Below are 22,991 nucleotides of genomic sequence, written 5' to 3' on the forward strand. Positions count from 1 at the left end.
TTGCACTTTAAATAGAGCCCCCAATTTCCCATGCACAATCAAGCTTCACACCCGTGAGAGGACGGATATGCCAGATCCGGTGAGCGCGTGCGAGAAAGAAAAGCCATTTAATAAAAGCAAAAGGCACGATGCAAGTTGATGAAAGTGCAGAGGACTAATAAAGAAGAAAAGATCTGCAGGGAGCTGTACAGTCATATTTTCCTTCTCTCGCGATGAGGATTAAAGTACAAATACCTCTGCTCATGGAGTTGACTTCTGACTGGATTGCTCTGTGTCATGATCCGTGTTTTGCCCCACCGAAGAGGCAGACATTCGCAGTAATAACAGTTATAAAACACAACCGATATCATCTATAGGCCAATGAGAAGCGCTTTTAAACGGCCGCACCAGTCCGCCGCAGACACTGCTCGCCAGAGGAGCAATATTCTGAATCTTTAATTCAGTTACTTACAAGCTAGAGCGGGATAATTCCCTTGTTTATTGCAGGTGTCGCTCTTATCTTCTGCAGCAGCGTCAGTTATGTCTAAAATTATTCATTTTGCATTGATTTCCAAGCACAGCTCTTGCTGAGGGAGCAACAATGACCGACACTGTGTCTGCAGAGTAAAAGAAAACAGGAGTAGTTTGAAAATATAGTTGACAAATACATCCATCCATCCTGTTATCATCCTCTATAAATCAATATATAAAAATAGACCTTCTTGAGGAGATAAAATGTCAGAACGGCGTGAATGGATTTCCTATTTATCTCGAGAAGGTGCCCACCCAATTTCGATGGGCTGATGAGGCTTCATGAAACAGCGTGCTAATTGCCCACTAGATGGCACTTTCTGCTCTAAAATCTCTACATTTGAACAACCAGTTCGATGAAAGATCTCATTATTTAACAAAACACAAGCAGCACCTAAAACTGAAAACGCTGTTTCATGAAGCCTCACCAGTCTATCCAAGTCTAGCTTCTCAAATTTCATGATTTGTTCCACTGACATTGTCTTTTCCCATAAACAACCTCAGTATCTTCATATAGGACACATCACGGCTGGTCTTGCTGCCATTACGACACAGATCCTCCCTTCAGTCATGACCTTCCTTTCCACCCTGCCTTCACTCTCTTCTTCAACTCCATTTCTTTTTTTTTTACCACTAGTGTCATGGAACCGAAGAGAATCACTGTGTCAATATACAGTTCCAGCACAAGCATAAGTTTCATTCTAAACAATAATAACCACTGGTTGAAAAGTGAAAGTAGCTAAAACAGGAAGAGGAATTTGGTCACGAAATGTGCATTCAATTCTTAATAAAAGCCACCCAACAACCCCTTCATTACCAGCCACATTGATGTATTTTAACCAGATATTACTGCCCTACAATTTTCCTATTTACTGTATATACTTCGCAGTGTTGTACTTGGACAGCAGGAGTCAGGAGAAGTTTTTTGTGGGCTACAGTGGTTTGTAGTTTGTAGTGACCGACTGACCTCTGCCCCAGAATGGAAGGAGCCCAAACAAACTTAAACCAGAATCATGACAATGGTATGGTACTCTTCCAAATGTTACACAATATTATTCACTGAAATACCACATTCACACATAATCTATATATATACTGTATATACTGTATATATATATATATATATATATATATACAGTAACATATTTTAACATTAAAGTGCAGTAATAAACTGCATGAATTTGGCTCCACAAGAATCCACAACAGACCAAAACGAAAGTGTGAAAGGAAACAGTTTAAATGACGTTTTTCATCTCATAAAGTGCTTAAACTGACCTCTGAACCGCGTAATTGTGACACCGCAGCACCACCCGCTCACGCGTCCACATTCGTCTCTTGTATGCGACCTGATTATTTATGACCTTGGGTGTGAATAATCGCTGAGGCCTCTGGGGACCTCTGTGAGGTGAAATGTCAATACATTCTGGGAATTTCTTCTGTGTTTGATGAAATGAGTTTTGATTGATTGATCCATCCGAGTGAGGAATACGAGCGAAACAACCAGGCCCCAAACACTGCAGCATGAGAGGGAGAGCGGGAGTGTTTGAGGGCAAACGTCTGTAATTAAAGACGCTCTCGGCCTCGGGGAACCTCTTGGTCCAGAAAGTAGAAACAGTGACAGCTACTCATTTATGTGAAACGGGCTTCAAAACCGAGTAGCTTACAGTCAATAACAAGTAGTTTTTCAAAATGTTATCGCAGTTCTTCAGACATGAATATATTTTTCTTCAGCAGAAAAGTTCTTCTCAAATAAAGTTTCACTGTCACAGAAAGCTCTCGAACAATGAGCAGCATACATCACTCCTCTGGCTGCTTGAGGTCCGGTGGTGGAGCCTTAGAAACCAGAGACGCCTGGACTTCATCTCCAGGACAAAGCCTTGTGCCGATCTCCTCAGGTAGTGTTCTCAAGCTATCGTGGCTTGTGATTTCCCCAGTGCTTGGACCTGCCTGCTGGCTTCTTCTTGGTAACCACGTTGGGTCTCAAACAGGCTTTTAGCTAGAAGGGCGTCTGGGCATCTGCAAAACAGGAAAAAAATGGACCTCCAATTCTTGACCGTATCTTGGCCTCCAGATGGCATCTGGCGGCCAAACTACGGTGGAGAAGCGTCCATTTTTTCATGTTTTGCAGACGCCCAGACACCCACCTAGCTAAAAGCCTGGTCTAAAAAACAGGGGCCGCTAGCATCAACAGTCTCTTTATTTCTTTTGCTACTCCTAACCAGTATCATTGATTCACTATTTATTTTGGAGCTTGCCCTTTTAGCTCAGCTCACCTTTGCATTCTTACAAAGGTTCGGCTGAAGTTTCATTAGCCAATCACTAGCTCTGTAGGTGGCGCTCTTGCTTTGAAAATGAGGTTTCATTTAAATGTTTGCTCAAATCCAGAGCATTTAGAGCAGAGAGTGCCATCTAGTGGGGTCTGAAAATGAGAACACCGTTACTCTCCTCGGCCCATCACTACTGACCACCGTAGACTAATGATGGGCTGGTGAGGCTTCATGAAACAGTGTCGTTCTTTGCAGAGTTCAGTAGGTGGTGCTTTTAGTTGGAAAATGATGTGAGGTTCCAGTGAAATGGTTGTTCAAATCAGCAGAGTGCCATCTAGTGGCCTCTGAAAATGAGCACTCTGTTTTACGAAGCCTCACGAACCCATTACAACCGTAGACCATTGTTTTTTATTGTCATTTCAGCAGGGGGGGATGAGGGAACATGGTACTATAGGCTACTTTTGTCACACATTTTAAAGACTATGCTGTTATTGCACCCATTGTTTGTGACTGAACCTTTAAAAATCACAATAGGTCAAATCCCACGTTGTAATAAGCAGTGTGATCCCCCTAGTCGCCATGTTTCAGTTTAATCGGATTAGATCGGTTGGAAACCGAGCCATCACGTGTGTGCAGCACAAAGACTTGACTCATGTCACCCCAGTACTCACCTTACCCCGCTGCTGCTTAATTGATGACAGAATTTAAGAAGAAGTCAGGGATGCTCAAAGTCCTCAATCCAACAGTCTCATTGGAGGAAGTGCTGGAGAAGACAGCTGTCGTACACCAGCGGCCGCTAAACAGGACTCATTCTCCAGGATGACATATGTCACTGGGATCAGCCATTTACAGGACCACAACCAAGGCTATATTTTAGTCCTCGACTGCTGCCTCTGCCCATTAAAGGGGAGGGTGATATATTTGAGGGCCAGTTAATGTCCTGATCGGGTCCCACTGAGGTGCAGGGACATGATGGCTAATAGAAGATGCCTCTGGCCTGGCGTGAATCTCCACAGAGGAGTCATTACGAAGACGATAAGACACTCCCTGAGTCACTTAGGCCAAAGTAGATATCACATTAAAAATGTCTTTAATGCATTTCATTCAGTTAAAAAAAATCTCTTTATTGCATTTAAAAAACATGACTAAAAAGCCACTAAGATTGTTTAAAAACGTAATATTCCTCCAAAGCTTTTGTTTTACTGTGCAAATGTTTCAACGATTTTGGAGGCTTAGCAGTTAATTTGTCTTAACAGATTTATCACATCTCTCCTGAACACTTATTTGCTAGTTATATTAGGTTGAAAGAGTGTTGAGTGACAAACTGGAATCTTCTATGCAAAGTACAGTAGTTGCAGCAATATTCATAAGAGCTTTTAAATCCCATGTTCACCGAGTTTTGTCACATATAAGTATTAAAGGGCTGATGAGGCTTCATGAAACAGCGTCCTCATTTTCAGAGCTCAGTCAATGGAGCTCTCACTTAAAAAAAAAATGATGAGAGGTTTCACTAAAGGAGGACGGAGTGAAATCTAGTGGCACCAAAAATTAGGACAATGTTTCATGAAGCCTCATCAGCGCAACACTACATTTACATTACATACATTTAACTTTCACACAGATGTCGAAGCCTGTCTACAGAACAATCACAAAGATTGGCGGTGGGCCGTGATGGGCAGATGTGGGTTTGTGGCGCAGTATTGAAGACTTGATGAGGTTTCATGAAACAGTGTAATGATTTTCAGAGGCCACCAGATGGCATTGTCTGCTGTAAAATGATTCGGCAACTTATTAAATGAAACATAATTTGTAACGCAACAGTGCCATCCAGTGGTCTCTGAAAATTAGAACACCGTGTCATCAACCCTGCAGAACTGTTTCATGGTACCTCATCTAATCTACCCCATCACTAGTGTGCCGATTTTCAAAGGTTACAGTCGGTTTAAAAAATGATGTGAGGTTTCATTGATATGGTTGGATCTGAAAATGAAGGCACCGTTTCATGAAACGGTGATGAGGCTTCATGAAACGGCGCCCTCATTTTCTTCAATATGCCTTCTAGATGGCACTCTTTGTTTATAAAATCACTGGATTTGATCAGCCATGATACCTCTCATCATTTTTAAACAGAAAGCACCATCTACAGAGAAATTTGGAAAACCAGAACTCTGTTTCATGAAGCTTCACCAGCCCATCACGAGTCGTTGCTGAATGAGGCGCCACACTATAATCCGAGTAGAATCTGTGGAAAGTGTAAAACCTTTTCAGTACTTGGTTCCAACCACATCCTTGGACAGAACCTACTGAAAGATTATACTGTATTATACTCCTAATATAAGCAAAAAGAAAAGACACCCCCTGACATTCTGGCTAACACCCAAATAAACAAATATATGTAAAATAAAAAGATACAAATAATTATCTCCACACGTTGAACATATGGCGCGTTTCCTCATTACACTGATGAGCAACTCGGAGCCAGAGGCTGAAAGCTCGGCAGCGATCGGCGTCCAGATGGGCTGAAGCAGACCGTTTCCTTGCTGGAGGAGACTCAACCACGACACTTGACCCCCCTCTCCTCACAGAGGGAAGTTAGGAGACCTTACACGCTGAGCTGGTGCCTTTTTGTCCTGGAAAATGCCGATGTTTGTGCGTCAATGTCGCTCAACATCTGTTACTTAGTCGAGTTTTGGTTTAGTACTAGCGACGTAGACTGACAACACAATTTCCTCCCGCTCGGCTTCCACCGAAAAAAACAAAAATATGGACACATTTGTGGTGTTCGGAAGTTATTTCGCACATGAAGTAAATAGTTGTGGAGGAGCATTAGCCGCGGCGTCGTGAGGTTGATTATCTGGGAGACTAATGTTCTGTCACGGCGGTGTTCTGTGAGGGGGCCCAGTGAGGACCCTCGGTAATGAAGCCTGAGCAGGTGCTGAAAGCCTGCTGACATCAGGGGGGAGGACTCTGACAAGACTTTCTGATGAATTTCAATTACTGATCTATTAAGGCTAATGAGCGAAATGAGCAGCCAGAACACATTTGCAACTGAGTGCCAGGCGGGAACTCCATTATTCCATGGCAATTTTTAATATTGATTTATATGATGTCAAAACACTGCTACACTAAGCATAAACAACCACTAAAAAGATGCATTTATTTTTGCTTTTATTTCACAGTGGCTCAACGTTTTAAATCTAGGGGCGATTGTGCCATCTAGTGGATGGTTTAGAGCAAGCGTGCAGAGGCTGCTCGGCTTGGATTTAAAGGACTTCTCTACCATCTGGTGGATAAACAGGGAGACGCAGCAGCAGAAAGAAGCGACGGGTCCCGCAACATCGATGCGCCGACGCACGCGCCGAGCTCACAGAGCCATCCACGCGTCGGTGGGCGGACTGCTCCACACTGTGTTCATAAGGAAGCGCATCTGTCAACGGGATGCAAGTGCTGAAAGAGTCTGCTCGCACTGTTCTTTGTGAACGTCTCTGTGGATTGTGGAGGAGCTCCAGGGCAAACGCAAGTTGCCTGCCGTGTGGGACCATTCTGATCTCCTATCGGGGAATAATGTACTTCTTTCAATCACCTTGTTTTACACAGTTGGTCTCAGATTTTCGACTTTGTCTTGTTCCATTCTAATTCAAATTAATTTCAAGGTAACTTGGTTCACTATTCACATTGTGTTTGCAAGAAACACAACAAACCTAATTTAGAAAAATTGAAAACACTGTAAAAACTTTTTTTTCAATAAATAATTGTAAAAAATTATCCTCATTCACAACGTTTTCACTTAGATTTTCACATCATTTAAACCTATGGAATATTACAATATGAGTGCAAAGGCTGAAATGACATTATTTTAGGTCATTGAATAAGTGTCAATTCAGCCAAGTAGGTTGCCTGCAGGGATTTTGAAGCAGCAGGTGGATGCAACAACATTGCGTCGAATCGCTTTATTATGCCTCATTTACCCATCACTAAAAGGTACGGAGGTTCACGGGGGCATGGATGAGAAAAAGAAGGAAGATTCTGGTCGAGGATCTTCAAGCAGACTGTCATGACTGAGTACAGGGCTGTGGTGGAGGACTTTGTTTCTTGGTGTGAGCTGAACCATCTGCAGCTCTATGAGGCAAAGTCCAAAGAACTGGTGGTGGACCGACGGAGGACCAAGTTTCCTGTGACCCCCGTTCCCATCCAGGTCAATGTGGATATGGTCGAGGACTATAAATATCTTGGGGTCCACATAAACAATAAACTGGACTGGGCTCGGAACACTGAGGGCCTCTACTAAAAGGGTCAGAGTCGTCTCTACTTTGTGAGGAGGCTCAGGTCCTTCAACGTCTGCGGGACAATGCTGAGGATGTTTTATGAGTTGGTGGTGTTCAGTGCAATTCAGTTTGCGGTTATTTTCAGAGGCAGACACTAACAGACTCAACAAACTCATCCGCAAAGCTGGTGATGTGGTGGGGGTGAAACTGGGCTCCTTGGAGAAGGATGCTCCTGAAACTAAGGAGCATTCGGGACAACATCACCCACCCCCTCCATCAGCTCCTGGTCCAATACAAAAGCACATGGACCAACAGACTGAGGATACCCTCAAAGACTGAGTGCCGCAGGAGGTCTCTTCCTGTGGCAATAAAAACATACAATTCATCCCTGAAAAAAATAGAATGAAGGGTTTTTTGGCACATTTTCTGTTCTTGAACTGCATTTGTTGCACATTGTTTTCTAAGCTCTTTGTATCACTTTTTGTTTGCGCTTTATAATATTATTTCTTTTTAATTTATTGCGATATGTTGTGTACAGAGCATATTACAAACACGATTTCCCTTGGGATTAATAACGTTTTTCTGATTCTGATTCTGATGAAGAAGCAGTTGCACAAGTTCTGTAGGAACAAAGGCTGGACGAATGCAAACAGAGCAGAGTTCACTGGCACAATATAAGGAGTGGCAGGTGATTTGCATCAGCAGGATGCAGCATTCCACTGATCAGAGAGCGCAAAGAGTTGCAGACAAACTGTGGAACTGGATTGAGGAGATGAGTAGGAATAAAAGACTCTCTATTATAAGACAGATGAGAAAATTCTTTAATCCCAACAATGCAAAAATCTACATTTTAGGAATAATAAAAAAATACTGAGACATCATGCATGGATGCAGAGACACCAGTAAACTGAGAGAGTCAGCATCTGGATATCCAACTCACCTGATGTAACCACGAAAAAGAGCGTTTTGAAATGCGTAAGAAGGCACAGAAGAGAGTCACAAAAAATATACATTTAGAGCACAATATTATTATAATATACAATATTATTATTATTATATATTTTTTTCATATTGCAAATACACAAGGAATCAGGGATGCTCCTCAAATTCCCTTCGTGACTACACTTAGTGATGGTGTTGGATGCAACACGACAGGTGGTCCTACTGGAACTGTGCCCCAGGAAGACCGGATGGAGGAGGCATTTGAACGAAGGGGGGCAAGTGTGTGGTGCCAGCAGGCGAATACGAGAGGTGTAACAGTCTGTTGCAGCCCATTCGAAGTAGGATACAGAGGGTTCGGAGGCTTGAAACTGCGAGATGAACCAGAGCTACAACATTGGAACGGCAGAAGGAAGAGTTCCTGCCGCGAAGTCATGACTCTTGAATGGGAAGTTAGGTCCGTGGACAGTAAACACCACCTTAAAACTGAGATACGTCACTGCTGATGTGTGATGCAGTGAAGTACAGAGCAGAACAGTAAAAAGAAAAATGTTGGTGCCCGATATTATCGCTAATACAGAGTGAATTTGAGTAATTGCTGGTCAAACCAACACACAACACATGGACATCAAGTGGCGGAACATCAATTATCATCCACTGATCACCCACAGGCCATGAGTTTGAAACCCATTGTTCACTGCAGATAAGTTTAACCTTCACTTGAACAATGGGGGATTCGGGGAGCAGAGAGCCAGATCAGAAATAGAGAGCACAATTCACCTGTCTGACAGAAGAAGAGTCTGGTGACTGTCCTTCAAACCACAAGCTTTATTTAGCTGCTGACTGTGAAGTGGCATCACAAGTAAAGCTTGAAACCAATTTAGACTCATATTAAAAGGTTTGGCTTAGCGTGTGAATGGACCCTTGGCTCATGTAACAGATTTGAGTTGAATACTTCTATCCAATAAAACCAACCTCCGCCACTCCCGACTCCCAGAACATCCAGGCTGCTTTTCCCTTCTGCCATCCTGCAGAGACACACAAGTCACAGATCATGTCTACAGCGTTTCAGTCGCGCCATTTTTCAAGTCTAGAGTTGATTCCCTGGAGATGGACTGGAGAAATAAGGGTACCAGACTTGAATGTAAAGGTTGAAGAGAGTTCGCCTGACCCCAATGAGGTGAACAAAAAATTGAGAAGCAGCCAAGATACACAAAGGAACACACAACCACGGACAAACAAAGGGATTTGTGCAAGTGGAATGAGTGGCTGGAGAGATCCAAAACTCTCTCATGATTCTCATGAATGTGTATAGAAATGAACCTTTTGAAGTCGGCAGGCAGGATTTTTCGGACAGGCTAGAGAATGGCCTCGTGTTCTCCTGATTTCTCCAAGTAGAACTGGAAACTTTGAATTGAATCGCCTTCATAGCAAGTGTGCTTGTCCTCTGCAGCCATGGCTCTGGACTCTGCAGAGAGATAGAACTCAGAGCAACAGATGATGCAGAGAAAAGCAGGTCACACAACACAACAACAGTCTCTGTATCTTAAAAGAGGATAAGCAACTTTGAGTATATTGCAAGTGAGGAGCTCGAAAGAAAGTGGGTGGACAGTTGCAAACAAATGCCCCTCCTAAGAACGCATTACGTAACTCTGGATCAGGGGTCACCAAGCTGTTCCAGAAAGGGCTACAGTGGATGGGTGGGTGCACACGCAGTTTAGCCAACCAGGTGTCAACTGAAACTTGACAATGACAGACAACACATCACCTGGTTGGTGAAGACATAGGGCCTTTTTAAATAAAACATTATTATTCATATTATTTAAAGATTATTTGAAGGCATTTATATTCTTGCACCCTCAACACATTCATTCATCTTAGATGCCAAGTCCTCATTTCCTGTGGTTTTTCATTGCTTAAATGTAGTCACACTTGTCACATAAAAACTCGATGATCACAATTTCTGTTATTCTCTTGGTTGTTCTCATTGTTGATTTAGTGGGAGAGAGAGCACTTCATGAGAAGAGGTTGAACCTGAATATCCACCGCACCTCTGCACTCTTGTTTTCCTAGTTATAGTCATGACTGGCTGTGTTTCTATCTCAGATGGTTTTGAATTGGATATTGTCTGAGAGAAGAACTGAGAACTGAGAACTATGACGCAAGTGAGCTTGGCTTCTGACGCAAAAATACCAAATCGGTGTTCAGTTATCTTTCGGTCTTCATTTCTATAAATGTGAAATTCTCATGAAAAGCTTCTGTCACATACCTCTGAGTAAGTTGCCAGGGATAGTGGAGCAACTGTTGCAGGCAACTGTGCAAAGACTTCCCGTCCTGAAATGACGCCCCCTGCTGTTGCATGAACTTACACATACTCATAAAACACAAGTGCAGTGCTCCCGCATGTCTTATTTATTGTGAGCATAGAGAAATAGGCCTTGTCGTGATGCTAAGCTTCAAACACCTAGCAGTTCATTTTGTCATGTGGCCTGCCCTCATTCATTTAAGCATCAATTAGAATCATCTTCAAGTCACTTTTGAAGAAAATCTTCCCGTCTTTCTTGGTGCTGCACCGTTCTCTGAGGACATCCAGCATTTCGGCTCTGAGCTCTGGGGTGAAGGAATTTTGGAAGTCATCTTTGGCCGTCATGAAGTTGAGCAGACGCCTTCCGGTTTCATTCGTGGGATCGAAGCACTCCGTGATGTCGAAAGAGTTGGGGATGTCGTGTTCTTGGAATTTCATTCCCAGCTTTTTCAGAGAAGCCACAACGTCTCTGGAGGAGCGGTACTCCTGGATGGCGCCGGTCCAGAGGTCCTTCTTGAAGGTATTCCACAGCGTGTCCCAGCCTCCATTTTCTGGTTGGTAGACAAAGACTTAATAACCGAAGGAGACGCCTCATTGGCAGTGAGACTTACCTGCTTCAATGATGATCATGATTCTGCCATTGGGTTTCAGAGCGCTTTGGTAGAACTTCAGAGTGTCCTCAACGTCATTCACGTAGTAGATCATCTGTCAAAAAGAGTCCAAAAGATCACCTGCAGTCCAGTCAGAATCTGTTTGATGTTTGCTGATGATTCACTGATTTCAGATTAAGACGAGAAGGAGACAACCAGTGAGGATCATTCCATATTCCAAAGATCTAACAGGACCTTTAGATGCTCCCAAGTGGCCAGGAGTCTGACCCGAACACCTGGTTTAGATTGACCAACTTACTTCTTATATTTCCATGATATAAAAAGCAAGGCCTTCTTACTATTCTTAGCCCAGAAATTCAAGATCATAAACATTTCAGGTGGCAGTGAAAAGCTTTTCTGATCCAAAAAACTGAAGTAGAACATTCCTGTGTTTCCATGTTTCACCTGAATCATATGGATGAAGTCAAATTTCTTGATGTCAGCCTTGGCTTTTCCCTGCTTCACGTATTCCTCACTGTGCACGACGTGCCAGGTGAACGGCACATTCTGAACGCTTGGCGTCTTCTTCACCAGCGCTATGAAGAAAGACATCAATCTATCACAATTCCGCCAGAGGCCATACATCAAGCTAGTCTCGACTTGAGTTAGCCTACTCCCAGAACAACTGCTGTAATTTCCCGACTATAAGACACTGCTTTTTTCCTACCCTCTAAACCCAGCAGCTTAAACAACGCTGCAGCGATTATATAGATTTTTACAAGCTAATGCTTGTCAGCGGTGATGGGTTGATGAGGTTTCATGAAACAATGACCTTTTCAGAGGCCACCAGATGGTGCTGTCTGATGTAAAATGTGTGTACTTGAACAGATAATTCAATGAAACTTCACCTCATTTCGAAACCAAGAGCACCATCAATAGGTCTGAGAGAATCAGAGCACCGTTTCATCAACCCTGCAATACTGTTTCACGATACCTCAACAACCCATCACGACTAAAGAGCGTCATGCTGCCTCGATATTTAGCCTTGTCACGTCAGACCAATAAAATCACAGGTGTTTTATTGACATTAGAGCGTTCAATGTGGAGCTGTCACCCGTATGTCTTCTGCTTAAATTCAGTGGGTGTCGCTTATATTCCAGTGTGCGATATAGTCCGGAAATTACAGTGTAATGAATTTTATATCAATATTTCTGTTACCTTTGAAGCAATCAACCAGTTCACTGCTGCCCTCCACGATGTCGGTGGAGAGGGAAACACCTGGACAGGTGCTCTGCAGGAGATTCAGCATCTGGGTATCCAACTCACCTGAAATGGATAAGATGGATAAGAAGGCACCAGTGGAGAGTAAAATAAAAAACAAAGATACATTGAGAACACGATAATGATTTATACATATATGATCTCAAGCTTTGGGTAGTGACCGAAAGGATGAGATCGCAGATACAAGCGGCTGAGATGAGTTTCCTCCGCAGGGTGGCTGAGCGCACCCTTAGAGATAGGGTGAGGAGTTGGGTCATCCGGGAGGAGCTTCGGGGTGGAGCCGCTGCTCCTCCACATCGAGAGGAACCAGCTGAGGTGGCTTGGGCATCTGATCCGGATGCCCCCTGGACGCCTCCCTGGGGAGGTGTTCCAGGCATGTCCTACCGGGAGGAGACCCTGGGGAAGACCCAGGACTCGCTGGAGAGATGATGTCTCCGGTCTGGCCTGGGATCCCCCGGGAAGAGCTGGAGGAGGTTTGTGCGGATCGGGAAGTTTGGGCTTCCTTGCTCCGAATGCTGCCTCCGTGACCCGACCCCGGATAAGCGGCAGAAGAAGATGAAGGTGAAGGTATTATTTTTTTCATACTGCAAATACACAAGCAATGGGGGAAGATCCTCAAATGTGTGTAATATACTGTTGGTGTTGTGTTGTTCAGCTGCAAATAGTTGGTGATTTGCAAACAGAAATTTCACCATTTTATCGGTATCGAGTTTTACAAGGTTTTTGCCGAAATATTTTATAATTTAAGGGAGCATGACTGAAATTCAACCAAGCAGTCAATGAAGGATGATCATGATGTCGAAATTGGCTGAAACCACGGAGCCACCTTGTGATGAAACAAGGATAGTGAAAGATAGAAAAGGAAGTGAAGAAAGTCGCGGACTATATCAGTGAAGATAAGTATATAGTAAGTGTGCAGCTTTCTCGTTTCCTCTTCCACCACCGGACTCTTGCGCCTGAGGTCCAGTTGAAGCTGACATCATTCATCTCAATAATACAGAGCGAGTTTGAATAATTGCAGGTCAAATCGACACACAACCTATGGACATCGATTATCATCCACTGGGCTTAAAGTGACCCACAGGCCATGAGTTTGAAACCCATTGTTCACTGCAGATAAGTTTAGCCTTCACTTGAACAATGGGGGATTCGGGGAGCAGAGAGCCAGATCAGAAATAGAGAGCACAATTCACCTGTCTGACAGAAGAAGAGTCTGGTGACTGTCCTTCAAACAGTCTGAAAACCACGAGCTTTATTTAGCTGCTGACTGTGAAGTGGCATCACAAGTAAAGCTTGAAACCAATTTAGACTCATATTAAAAGGTTTGGCTTAGCGTGTGAATGGACCCTTGGCTCATGTAACAGATTTGAGTTGAATACTTCTATCCAATATAACCTACCTCCGCCACTCCCGACTCCCAGAACATCCAGGCTGCTTTTCCCTTCTGCCATCCTGCAGCGACACACAAGTCACAGATCATGTCTACAGCGTTTCAGTCGCGCCACTTTTTAAGTCTAGTGCTGATTCCCTGGAGATGGACTGGAGAAATAAGGGTACAAGACTTGAATGTAAAGGTCGGAGAGAGTTCGCCTGACCCCAATGAGGTGAACAAAAAATTGAGAAGCAGCCAAGATACACAAAGGAACACACAACCACGGACAAACAAAGGGATTTGTGCAAGTGGAATGAGTGGCTGCAGAGATCCAAAACTCTCGAAGAGAACTCATGAATTTGTATAGAAATGAACCTTTTGAAGTCGGCAGGCAGGATTTTTCCGACAGCCTGGAGAATGGCCTCGTGCTCTCCTGATTTCTCCAAGTAGAACTGGAAACTTTGAACTGAATCGCCTTCATAGCAAGTGTGCTTGTCCTCTGCAGCCATGGCTCTGGAGTCTGCAGAGAGATAGAAATCACAGCAACAGATGATGCAGAGAAAAGCAGGTCACACAACAGAAGAACACTCTCTCTTGAAAAAAGTAACTTCAAGGCAAGTACCTTGCAAGTGAGGAGCTCGAGAGAAAGTGGGTGGACAATCGCACGCTCTGCAGCATAAAGACTCTCATGTCCGAAAACAAATGCCCCTCCTACATCCACATTACGTAACTCTGGATGAATGATCAACTTTGCATACACAGTCAACTGCAGCTGTCCTGCTGGATTAGAGTCCGTCAATGCACTTCCATAAAGGGCCAAAAGTTCAACTCGGTTCTCAAAGATCTATGGAAAGAAAATTGAAAAGCAGATAAGCCACATTGAACCTCCATGAAAATAAAATTAAAATTGTGACTATCTACACATACAACAATGGAGGGTTTTATTATGGATTTATTTTATCATCAGGATACAACTGAAAACTGTGAACAAGAGGTTTTTCAAACTTTTTCACTGGTTACCAGAGTTATTTGTAGATGTCATTCACAGTGAGGATCAGATGAATGGATGATTTATTTGGTTCTAAAACTACCTATTTCACAGGAAATGCAACAACAGAAAGCCAGCAACATCCTAATCTACTTGAATTTGTTTGTCTTCCACTATGATCTTACATAAAATAAACAGCGAATAAAACACAAAATGATCTGCAGTTACATTGTCTGACCACAAGATGCTCCCGAAAGCTGCAAAACGACTTGAGCAGCTGCTTCTTTGTGTACTAACAACAAGCCAAACACAACTTGATCCCCTCGTATTTTTATTGCCATTATCTCCATTAAAGCACATCTATGAGAGCTGTTATTTCATAAGATTATTATCAGATTATTTAAAATGTATTCTACCTGAGGTGATACATTGATGAGGCTTTTCAAAGCGGTGTCCTTATTTTTAGAGCTGAGTAGGTGGCGCTGTCGGTCAACATGTTTCATTGATGTGAATCCAAAGATTTGACTGAAGAGAGTGGCATCTAGAGGGCTCTGAAAATGAGTACACAGATTCATGAAGTCTTATTGGCCCATCACAACAGGTGTCCACTTTTGAAGTGGAAATTGAATTGAATAAAACTAAATAGTTGAACTATCAAAACAATACAAATGACATGTGGTATCATGCTTTGGTGGCGACAATTCATCCAATTTGTGTTGGTTTTATAAATACATATCAATTATATTTAAAATTTTTACATTTAACATTATTTTAACTGGATAGACATCAGATATTTGGCCTTAAAAAAAAAAAAAAAAAAAAAAAAAAAAAAAATATATATATATATATATATATATATATATATATATATATATATATATATATATATATATATATATACGCAATGCAATGTATTTTTTTATCATGCATCTTAGATGGCATGTCATAGTTTCCAGTAGTTTTCATTGCTTAAATACAGTCAAACTCTTCTCATAAAAACTTAATAGTCACATTCTCTGCATTGTTCTCTCTTGTCTGTTCTCGTTGTTGATTTAGTCATAGAGTGAGCACTTCATGACAAGGCGTTGAACCTTATGATCCTCCTTCCACCTCACCCTGTTGAGTAACTCGTGATGGATGATGAAGTTTCACACAACTGCAGTGCTCTTGCCAGTTTGATTGGAAATAATAAAAACACTGAAACATCTCTTGTTTATTGTGTACAAGGAGAAACAGGCCTCGCCATCATGCTAAGCTTAAAACATGTGTGTCCTGCCCTCATTTATTTCAGCATCAGTTAGAAGCATACTCGATTCGTCGTGGAAGAAAATCTTCCCGTCTTTCTCTGTGCTGCACTTATTGCGGATGACATCCAATATCCTCTCTTGAAGTTCCGGAGAGAAGTCCGATTGGAAATCATCGCAGTAGGTGAGGAAGTTGAGCAGACGCTTTCCGGTCTCATTCGTGGAATCGAAGCAGTCTGTGATGTCGACAGTGCCGGGGACGTCGTGCTCTTCAAATTTCATTCCAAGTTTTTTCAGAGACGCCGCAATGTGTCTGGTGAAGCGGTGCTCCTTGAGGGGACTGATCGAGATCTCCTTTGTGAAGGTATTGTACAGCGTGTCCCAGCCTCCCTTATCTGGTTGGTAGACAAAGACTTAATGACCGAAGGAGACACCTCATCAGCTATGAGACTTACCTGCCTCTAGGACGATCATGATTCTGCCATTGGGTTTCAGAACGCTTCGGTAGAACTTCAGAGTCTCCTCAAGGTCTTCCACATAATAGATCATCTGTCAAAAAGATCACGTGGATCACTTGCAGTCCAGTCACAATATACATGTGCCAAAGGTATCATTTTAAAAGGAGAAATGAAACATTTACAGTCCATGCAAAAAAGACAGATGACACTATTTCAAAACCTAAAGCTGCCTTAAACTTGGGAGAGTTGGGAGGAGTCTCCATGGATGAAGATGGGGGGCGACTTGCTGTGGCAAGATGTGACCGAGGCTTCATGAAACAGTGTCCGCATTTTCAGAGCTCAGTAGGTGGCACTTTTGGTTTACAAATGATGTGAGGCTTCTCTGAAATGGTTAGTCAAATGCAAAGTTTTTAGAGCAGACAGTGCCATCTAGTGGGGTGTGAAATTGCGGAGACTGTTTCATGAACCATTAGCAGCAATTCCTGTTGGAATATGCCAAACGGCAAAAATGCTATAGACTTACAGTAGACGGCATAAGCAGTAGTAGAGGAGGAATAGGGCTAATAGTTTTGTCACAAAGTGTTAGACCATTCCCTTGTGTTTCATATTTTACCTCAACCATGTGAATGAAGTCAAATTTCTTGATCTCAGCCTTGGCTCTTTCTTGCTTCACATATGCCTCACTGCTCATGACGTGCCAGGTGAACGGCACATCCTTAAGGCTTGGAGTCGTCTTCACCCGCTCTATGAAGAAACACATTGATCCTTCTCAATTCCACCACATGGAGAGCAAGCCCCTAAAAGAGTTTGCCTACCCCAAAACAACATTTGACAACTATAAAGGGATGCGACATCAAGAGTTACGTTACCTTTGAAGTTTTCAACCAGTTCACAGCTGCCCTCCACGATGTCAGTGGAGAGGGAAACACCTGGACACAATTCCTGCAGGAGATTCAGAATGTGGATGTCCACTTGGCCTGAAACAACCAGGAGACACAGCATATTGAAACATATACCAGAGGTGGGAGAAAATTCTAACATATTGTTGTGCTCTCTGTCGCAATAAATAATTGATACACTGACAGCAAATATGGAAATTTGAACACATATAGTGGATTATCGAGCAAATTCATGTTAAAATTCAAAATCTGTATTTCCTGTGCTTCACAAACGTATGGTGAGTATCAGTGGTGTATCCCACAATATATTATATACAGTATATATAATAATCATACTCATGTTATAGTGTATCCCAGGGTTGTTTTTCCAGGTTAGAGTTTTCATCCAATCAGAATTCAGCTAGCGAGCGAGATAACCAGGCTTTATGATGCAACTTTTTTTCTCACAGTCTGAACCCTGCGGCTTATAATATATAATACATGGCTTTTTACGAGGGATGCTCCACTGGATCGACTGCCGATTATGAAAGGCTGATCTCTAATGAAAGGCGATCACAAAATCTGATCACGTGACAGCCAGCACTGTGTTTGTGTTTGTGATGCGTCCGCTCCTTTCTCCCTCCCTCCCTGCCGATGTATGGGGGGGCCGCGGTGTACTTGACTGAAGGCCTAGGTGTAAAATGCACGGCCTGCCACTCATATATATGTGCAGTGGTACCTCGGTTTTCGAACGTCCCGGACTTCGAACAAATCGGAGTTCGAACAAAAATTTCGAGATTTCTTTGCTTTGGATTTCAAACGAAAATCCAGAACTCGGAGGCGCCTGAAAATAGCCGGAAAAGAACAGAACGTGCGCAGACCGATCAGCTGACCCACGAGGCGCTTTGTTATTGTGTATAACGCAGCCTCTGTATGCAGACGTGTCCCGTTAGCTACATTTACTGGCTGTATTTTCTTCGTATTGAGGTGTAAAACCTTTCCTGTCTCCACACTGGACCGTGGTAGAGTGTCACAGGGGAGGTGCTCGCTGTTGTCCTGTTGTGGGCTGGAGCTGGGACAGGGATGAGGTGAGTCTGGGACAGGGCGTGACTTGGTTTATGACTTTGTCACAGCCAAACAGCACAGAGCCGCACATTCAGATTCAGATTTCAAACAAATCATTTCTTGAACGGCCTTTGGAACGGATCATATATATGTCTATATATATATATATATATATATATATATATACATAAACGTGCAGGACGGATCAGAGCCGACCCTGGTCTTGGTCATTGTCATGGTCATTCTCAACCTGGTCATGGACTTCCTCTTCCCTATGACAAGAGGTCAATCCAGACCAGATTCTGATTTTGAATCTGATATATAGTGCTGGACCTTCAAGGTTCTGCTGTAGGTGAACGGGCTCGACACAGTTGGAATGCCAGGTGGATCATCAAATGTGCTGCTGTGGAGTCTTTGAGACGGATCAAGAACGGCAATAACTAAGACATTTATTTTTAAATAGATTTAACCTTGCTGCGTCTCAATGACCCCTGTATCGTGGGATTGATTTCAGTGGACTATTTCTATCCCAGAAAAATGCACAATGTGAAGTACCTCCACCGCTTCCAATTCCCAGAATATCCAGGTTGTTTTTCCCTTCTGCCATCCTGCAGCAACACACAAGTCATCAATCATACCGTGTCAGTCTTTAGCTACACTCACAAACTAAGTGCACCATTGTCACCAGTTCTTAAATCTACCGCTAAATGCATGGAGTTTAACTGAATGAACAACAGTGGCAAAGCTTAAATAAGAAAAAAAAAAAAAAAGAAGACGCAGCCTTGAGCAAAAAGAAAGGAATGTAGGTAGAATGAGACTTTCAAAACTGTGAAATGAAAGAGAACTGGATTCATAAACGTTATGAGAAGTGAACCTTTTGATGACAGGAGGCAGAACATCTTGCATGACGTCGCGGAGGGCATCGTGTTCTCCTGATTTCTCCAAATAGAAATTTAAACGTTGAACTTCAGCGCCGTCATAGCAAGTCTTCAGATCATCATCGTCCTCCATGGTTCTGGAGATGGAAATCACTGCAACAGATTGTGAACATAAAAGCAAGTCAGACAACACTGCATCAATCTCTCTATCTTAAGAAAGGAAAAACTGCTTCCAGACAAGTACCTTGGAAATGAGATCCCTGGCAGAAGGTGGAGTGACTGTTGGAGGCTCAATAACAGGTCTGAAAACCACCGCCCCACCCAGCGACACCTCTTCCAAAAATTCAAATAGGTTCTCAAACATTTGTAGAAAGCAGATTATAAAGTAAATAGGCAGGTAAAGCGTGATGCGGCAACTCCCACACAAATGAATGTTGCACCGCAGGCTTACAGAACCGTTGACGGTGAGCTGGAATAGTTCAAACCTTAAGCCGGCGATGCCTTAATCTAGTTGAATTGTCTTGCCCTCGACCCTGGACAAACAAATGACAAACTGTGAAAAGGGAAAAGGAAAGTAAAAAGGGAATATTGCAGAAAATGATCTGCAGTTACAGTTCTGACCATCATTCAAGTAAAAGCCACATAAATGTAACACCCCCTCCGTCCCCATCTGTGAAATGTTATTTTCTGATCTTTAACGCCGTTCAGAACAAAGTGTTAGACCATTCCCTTGTGTTTCATATTAATGGTTATTTCAAGATACCTGTATTGTTGTGCTCTCTGTCGCAATAAATAATCGATACACTAATAGCAAATATGGAAATACAAGACATTCGACTTACAACCTGCTCAACTTTATTCAATGTGTGGCACTGCAGCACGTTGCATCGTGTACGACAATTACAGCAGCACAGTATCCCAGCGTCTCACTCTCACACAGCCATCTACCACTACAGTAGCACCTATAACCCTCGCGTCGGCTATTTTGAATGGCATTCTGCTTACGACCAATCTGACTGACGACCGGTTGGTCGGAACCGATTGGTTGGAACCGATCCCTAAAAAAGCCGGAAAAAACATAACGTGCGCGGACCGATCAGCTGACCCACGACCCGCTTTGTTATTGTGTATAACGCAGCCACTGTATGCAGACGTGTCCCGTTAGCTACATTTACTGACAGTTTTTTCTTCATATTGAGGTGTAAAACCTTTCCTGTCTCCACACTGGACCGTGGTAGAGTGTCACAGGGGAGGTGCTCGCTCTCCACACCTCCACTCCAGGGTTTGATGTCCTGTTGTGGGCTGGAGCTGGGACAGGGATGAGGCGAGTCTGGGACAGAGCGTGACTTGGTTTATGACTTTGTCACAGCCAAACTGCACAGAAGCGCACATTCAAAGCTGGACACGCACCGGGCACCTCTTCACTTCTGGAGAGACCTCACTCACTCGCCAACCCCTCCCACATGCAGCGGCCACACACATAGAGGAACAGCGCACCTGCAGCAGATATATATATATATATATATATATATATATATATATATATATATATATATATATATATATATATATATATATATATATATAATGAATGTTATGAACTTGAGATGTCAGAAAACACAAACTCAATCTCCAATGAGTGAAGCTATGCCGACTCCTTTGCCATTAACTTAGCTAACGTGGGTGGCTTTACTCACGGAACAGCAACACACATGTTTGATTGAGTATTTCTTTATTCAAACTTTCCTGTCTAAAATGCCGTGAACACAGCAACGTGTCGAGTGACTGCATTGAAGTGATGTAAGAGCGTGTTGCTAGGCAGTACGCCGCACCTTACTTCCGATACTGTTGTCCTTACCTCTTCCTCCACTTGAAATGGGAACAATCGCAAAGCAATGTTTTTCCGAACGGGAACGACTGTAGCAGTGCACAGAGCTGGTGACGGTGTTGTGAACAAACTTTTCAGTTGGCCAACTATGCTTTGTCTGTTGACCACGGAGACAACACCCTTTCAAGCCCCGTTGCTATCTGGGTAAAATATGGCATCTTTGCTTCTGGAAACATGAGGGCATCCGTAGCTTTTATACATTCTTTGATCTGTGTGGCACATGAGAGTTACATGGACTCACCACTAGATGGGAGAAAGTCTCAAGGAGTGGACCATTAATCTCTCTTGTCCTGTTTGTGGGGGCACTAATCTCGTGAATGCGAATAAAGTAGGCAAATGCAGCGGCTGGTGAGCAAGTGAGAGTAACAGCAGACGAACTTTTGTCATGTTCGGCTGTCGGTTGCTTATATTTACAAGACTGAAGGCGGTGAGACACTAAATGCACATTTCATTGTACATTGAATAAATGCATTATTACATTTGTTTTCCTTTTTATGGGTCTATTTTGCTTTCCAGTCACATACATTGCGATATATATTGTTGATGACATTTTTTGCAATATATCGTGATATTATTGTTATCGTAATATCACAATATCTTGATATTGACATATTCATATGAATATCGATGATGCTTCTACTCTAGGTGAATGGACACGACACAGTTCGAACGCCAGGCGGATCATCCCTTGTGCTGCTGTGGAGTCTTTGAGACGGATCAAGAACCGCAATAAGTAGGACTTTTATTTATTTCTTTTTTAATGTCCTTCTTGCTGCATCTCAATGACCCCCGCATCGTGTGATTGATTCCAGCGGACTATTTCTATCCCAGAAAAATGCACAATGTGAAGTACCTCCACCGCTTCCAATTCCCAGAATATCCAGGTTGTTTTTCCCTTCTGCCATCCTGCAGCAACACACAAGTCATCAATCATACTGTGTCAGTCTTTAGCTACACTCACAAACTAAGTGCACCATTGTCACCAGTTCTTAAATCTACTGCTGGTTGCGTGGAGATTTGCTGAACATACAACAGTGGCAAAACTTGAAACAGAGAAAATAAAAAAAGAAGACGCAGCCTTGAGCAAACAGAAAGGAATGCGTGCTGATGGAATGAGGCTGTGAAATGAAAGAGAACTGGATTCATAAACGTTATGAGAAGTGAACCATTTGATGACAGGAGGCAGAACTTCTTGCATGACGTCACGAATGGCCTCGTGTTCTCCTGATTTCTCCAAGTAGAAATTTAAACTTTGAACTTGAGCGCCGTCATAGCAAGTCTTGGGGTCGTCATCGTCCTCCATGGTTCTGGAGATGGAAATCACTGCAACAGATTATGAACATAAAAGCAAGTCAGACAACACTACATCAAGTACCTTGAAAATGGATCCCTAGCAGACTGTTGCAGGCTCAGCAACGGGAACAATTTTCAGGTCTAACAACCACCGCCCCCCCCCCAGCAACACTTCATGTAACTGCCGTTGAACCTCTGCCAAAAATTAAAATGTCAGACATTCTCTCAAACATTTGTAGAGAGCAGATCATAAAGTAAATAGGCAGGTAAAACCTGAAGTACCGACTCCCACACAAATGGAAGTTGGCAGCCCTCTACCACCGGCTTACACTATCATGGACTGTTATACCAAAAGTGGAAATGGCTCAAACCTGAACCGACAATGTCCGAATCTAGTTGAGTTTTCTAACCTTTAATCCTGGACTAATAATAAGAGACAAACAGTGTGAAAAGGAAAAAGAAAACTTCACAGGGAAGTTACACTTCTGACCACAAGATGCTGCTGAAAGCTGCAAAAGGACGAGAGCAGCTGCCTCGTTGTGAACTAACTCGCCAAGCTGATTCACGTATGATAATTGACATTATCACCATTAGTTCATTTGAGTCCGATATCAGATGTTGATATCAGATCTGAACATAAATACATTCATATACAGCGCTCAGGATAGCAAAGAGTGAGGAAGAAATTCTAGCATTTATATGAGCATCTAAAAAAAAAAAAAAAAAGAAAACATGAAAGCAAAACCTCTTTGACGGAAGCCATAAAAAAC

The 22,991-nt window shown here is 42.8% G+C and overlaps 2 protein-coding genes across 2 annotated transcripts; both read right to left on the reverse strand.

The window, feature by feature from the left end:
• Nucleotides 1–10,383: 10,383 nt before the first annotated feature.
• Nucleotides 10,384–14,232, reverse strand: LOC128766103 (histamine N-methyltransferase A-like). The gene is made up of 7 exons (XM_053877489.1): nt 14,152–14,232; nt 13,905–14,049; nt 13,557–13,609; nt 12,095–12,202; nt 11,342–11,472; nt 10,898–10,991; nt 10,384–10,837 (listed from the first exon to the last, which is right to left on the reverse strand). The coding sequence occupies exons 2-7, from the start codon at nt 14,036–14,038 to the stop codon at nt 10,485–10,487; spliced, it is 873 nt and encodes a 290-aa protein (XP_053733464.1). The 5' UTR covers nt 14,039–14,049; nt 14,152–14,232; the 3' UTR covers nt 10,384–10,484.
• Nucleotides 14,233–15,773: 1,541 nt separating this feature from the next.
• On the reverse strand, nt 15,774–22,803 carry LOC128765766 (histamine N-methyltransferase A-like). Its single transcript, XM_053876814.1, has 15 exons — nt 22,712–22,803; nt 22,632–22,644; nt 22,504–22,551; nt 22,304–22,326; nt 22,066–22,235; nt 21,890–21,971; nt 21,782–21,834; nt 21,170–21,273; nt 20,899–21,025; nt 19,037–19,193; nt 18,718–18,770; nt 17,089–17,196; nt 16,833–16,963; nt 16,217–16,310; nt 15,774–16,156 (listed from the first exon to the last, which is right to left on the reverse strand). The coding sequence occupies exons 1-15, from the start codon at nt 22,801–22,803 to the stop codon at nt 15,774–15,776; spliced, it is 1,638 nt and encodes a 545-aa protein (XP_053732789.1).
• Nucleotides 22,804–22,991: the final 188 nt, after the last annotated feature.

The sequence above is a fragment of the Synchiropus splendidus genome, chromosome 10 (genome assembly GCF_027744825.2).
Source record: "Synchiropus splendidus isolate RoL2022-P1 chromosome 10, RoL_Sspl_1.0, whole genome shotgun sequence".
Taxonomy (NCBI): Eukaryota; Metazoa; Chordata; class Actinopteri; order Syngnathiformes; family Callionymidae; genus Synchiropus; species Synchiropus splendidus.

Coding starts and splice junctions, on each gene's coding strand:
- LOC128766103 (XM_053877489.1), bottom strand. CDS start 14,038: ATGGCTGCAGAGGACAAGCACACTTGCTATGAAGGCGATTCAGTTCAA. Junction 12,203..13,556: donor GGGAGTCGGGAGTGGCGGAG/GTAGGTTATATT, acceptor TATCCATTTCAG/GTGAGTTGGATACCCAGATG. Junction 10,992..11,341: donor ACTTCATCCATATGATTCAG/GTGAAACATGGA, acceptor TCTTTTTGACAG/ATGATCTACTACGTGAATGA.
- LOC128765766 (XM_053876814.1), bottom strand. CDS start 22,803: ATGTCAATTATCATACGTGAATCAGCTTGGCGAGTTAGTTCACAACGA. Junction 21,972..22,065: donor TCATAACGTTTATGAATCCA/GTTCTCTTTCAT, acceptor CTCTGTTTCAAG/TTTTGCCACTGTTGTATGTT. Junction 21,835..21,889: donor GACAATGGTGCACTTAGTTT/GTGAGTGTAGCT, acceptor GTGTTGCTGCAG/GATGGCAGAAGGGAAAAACA.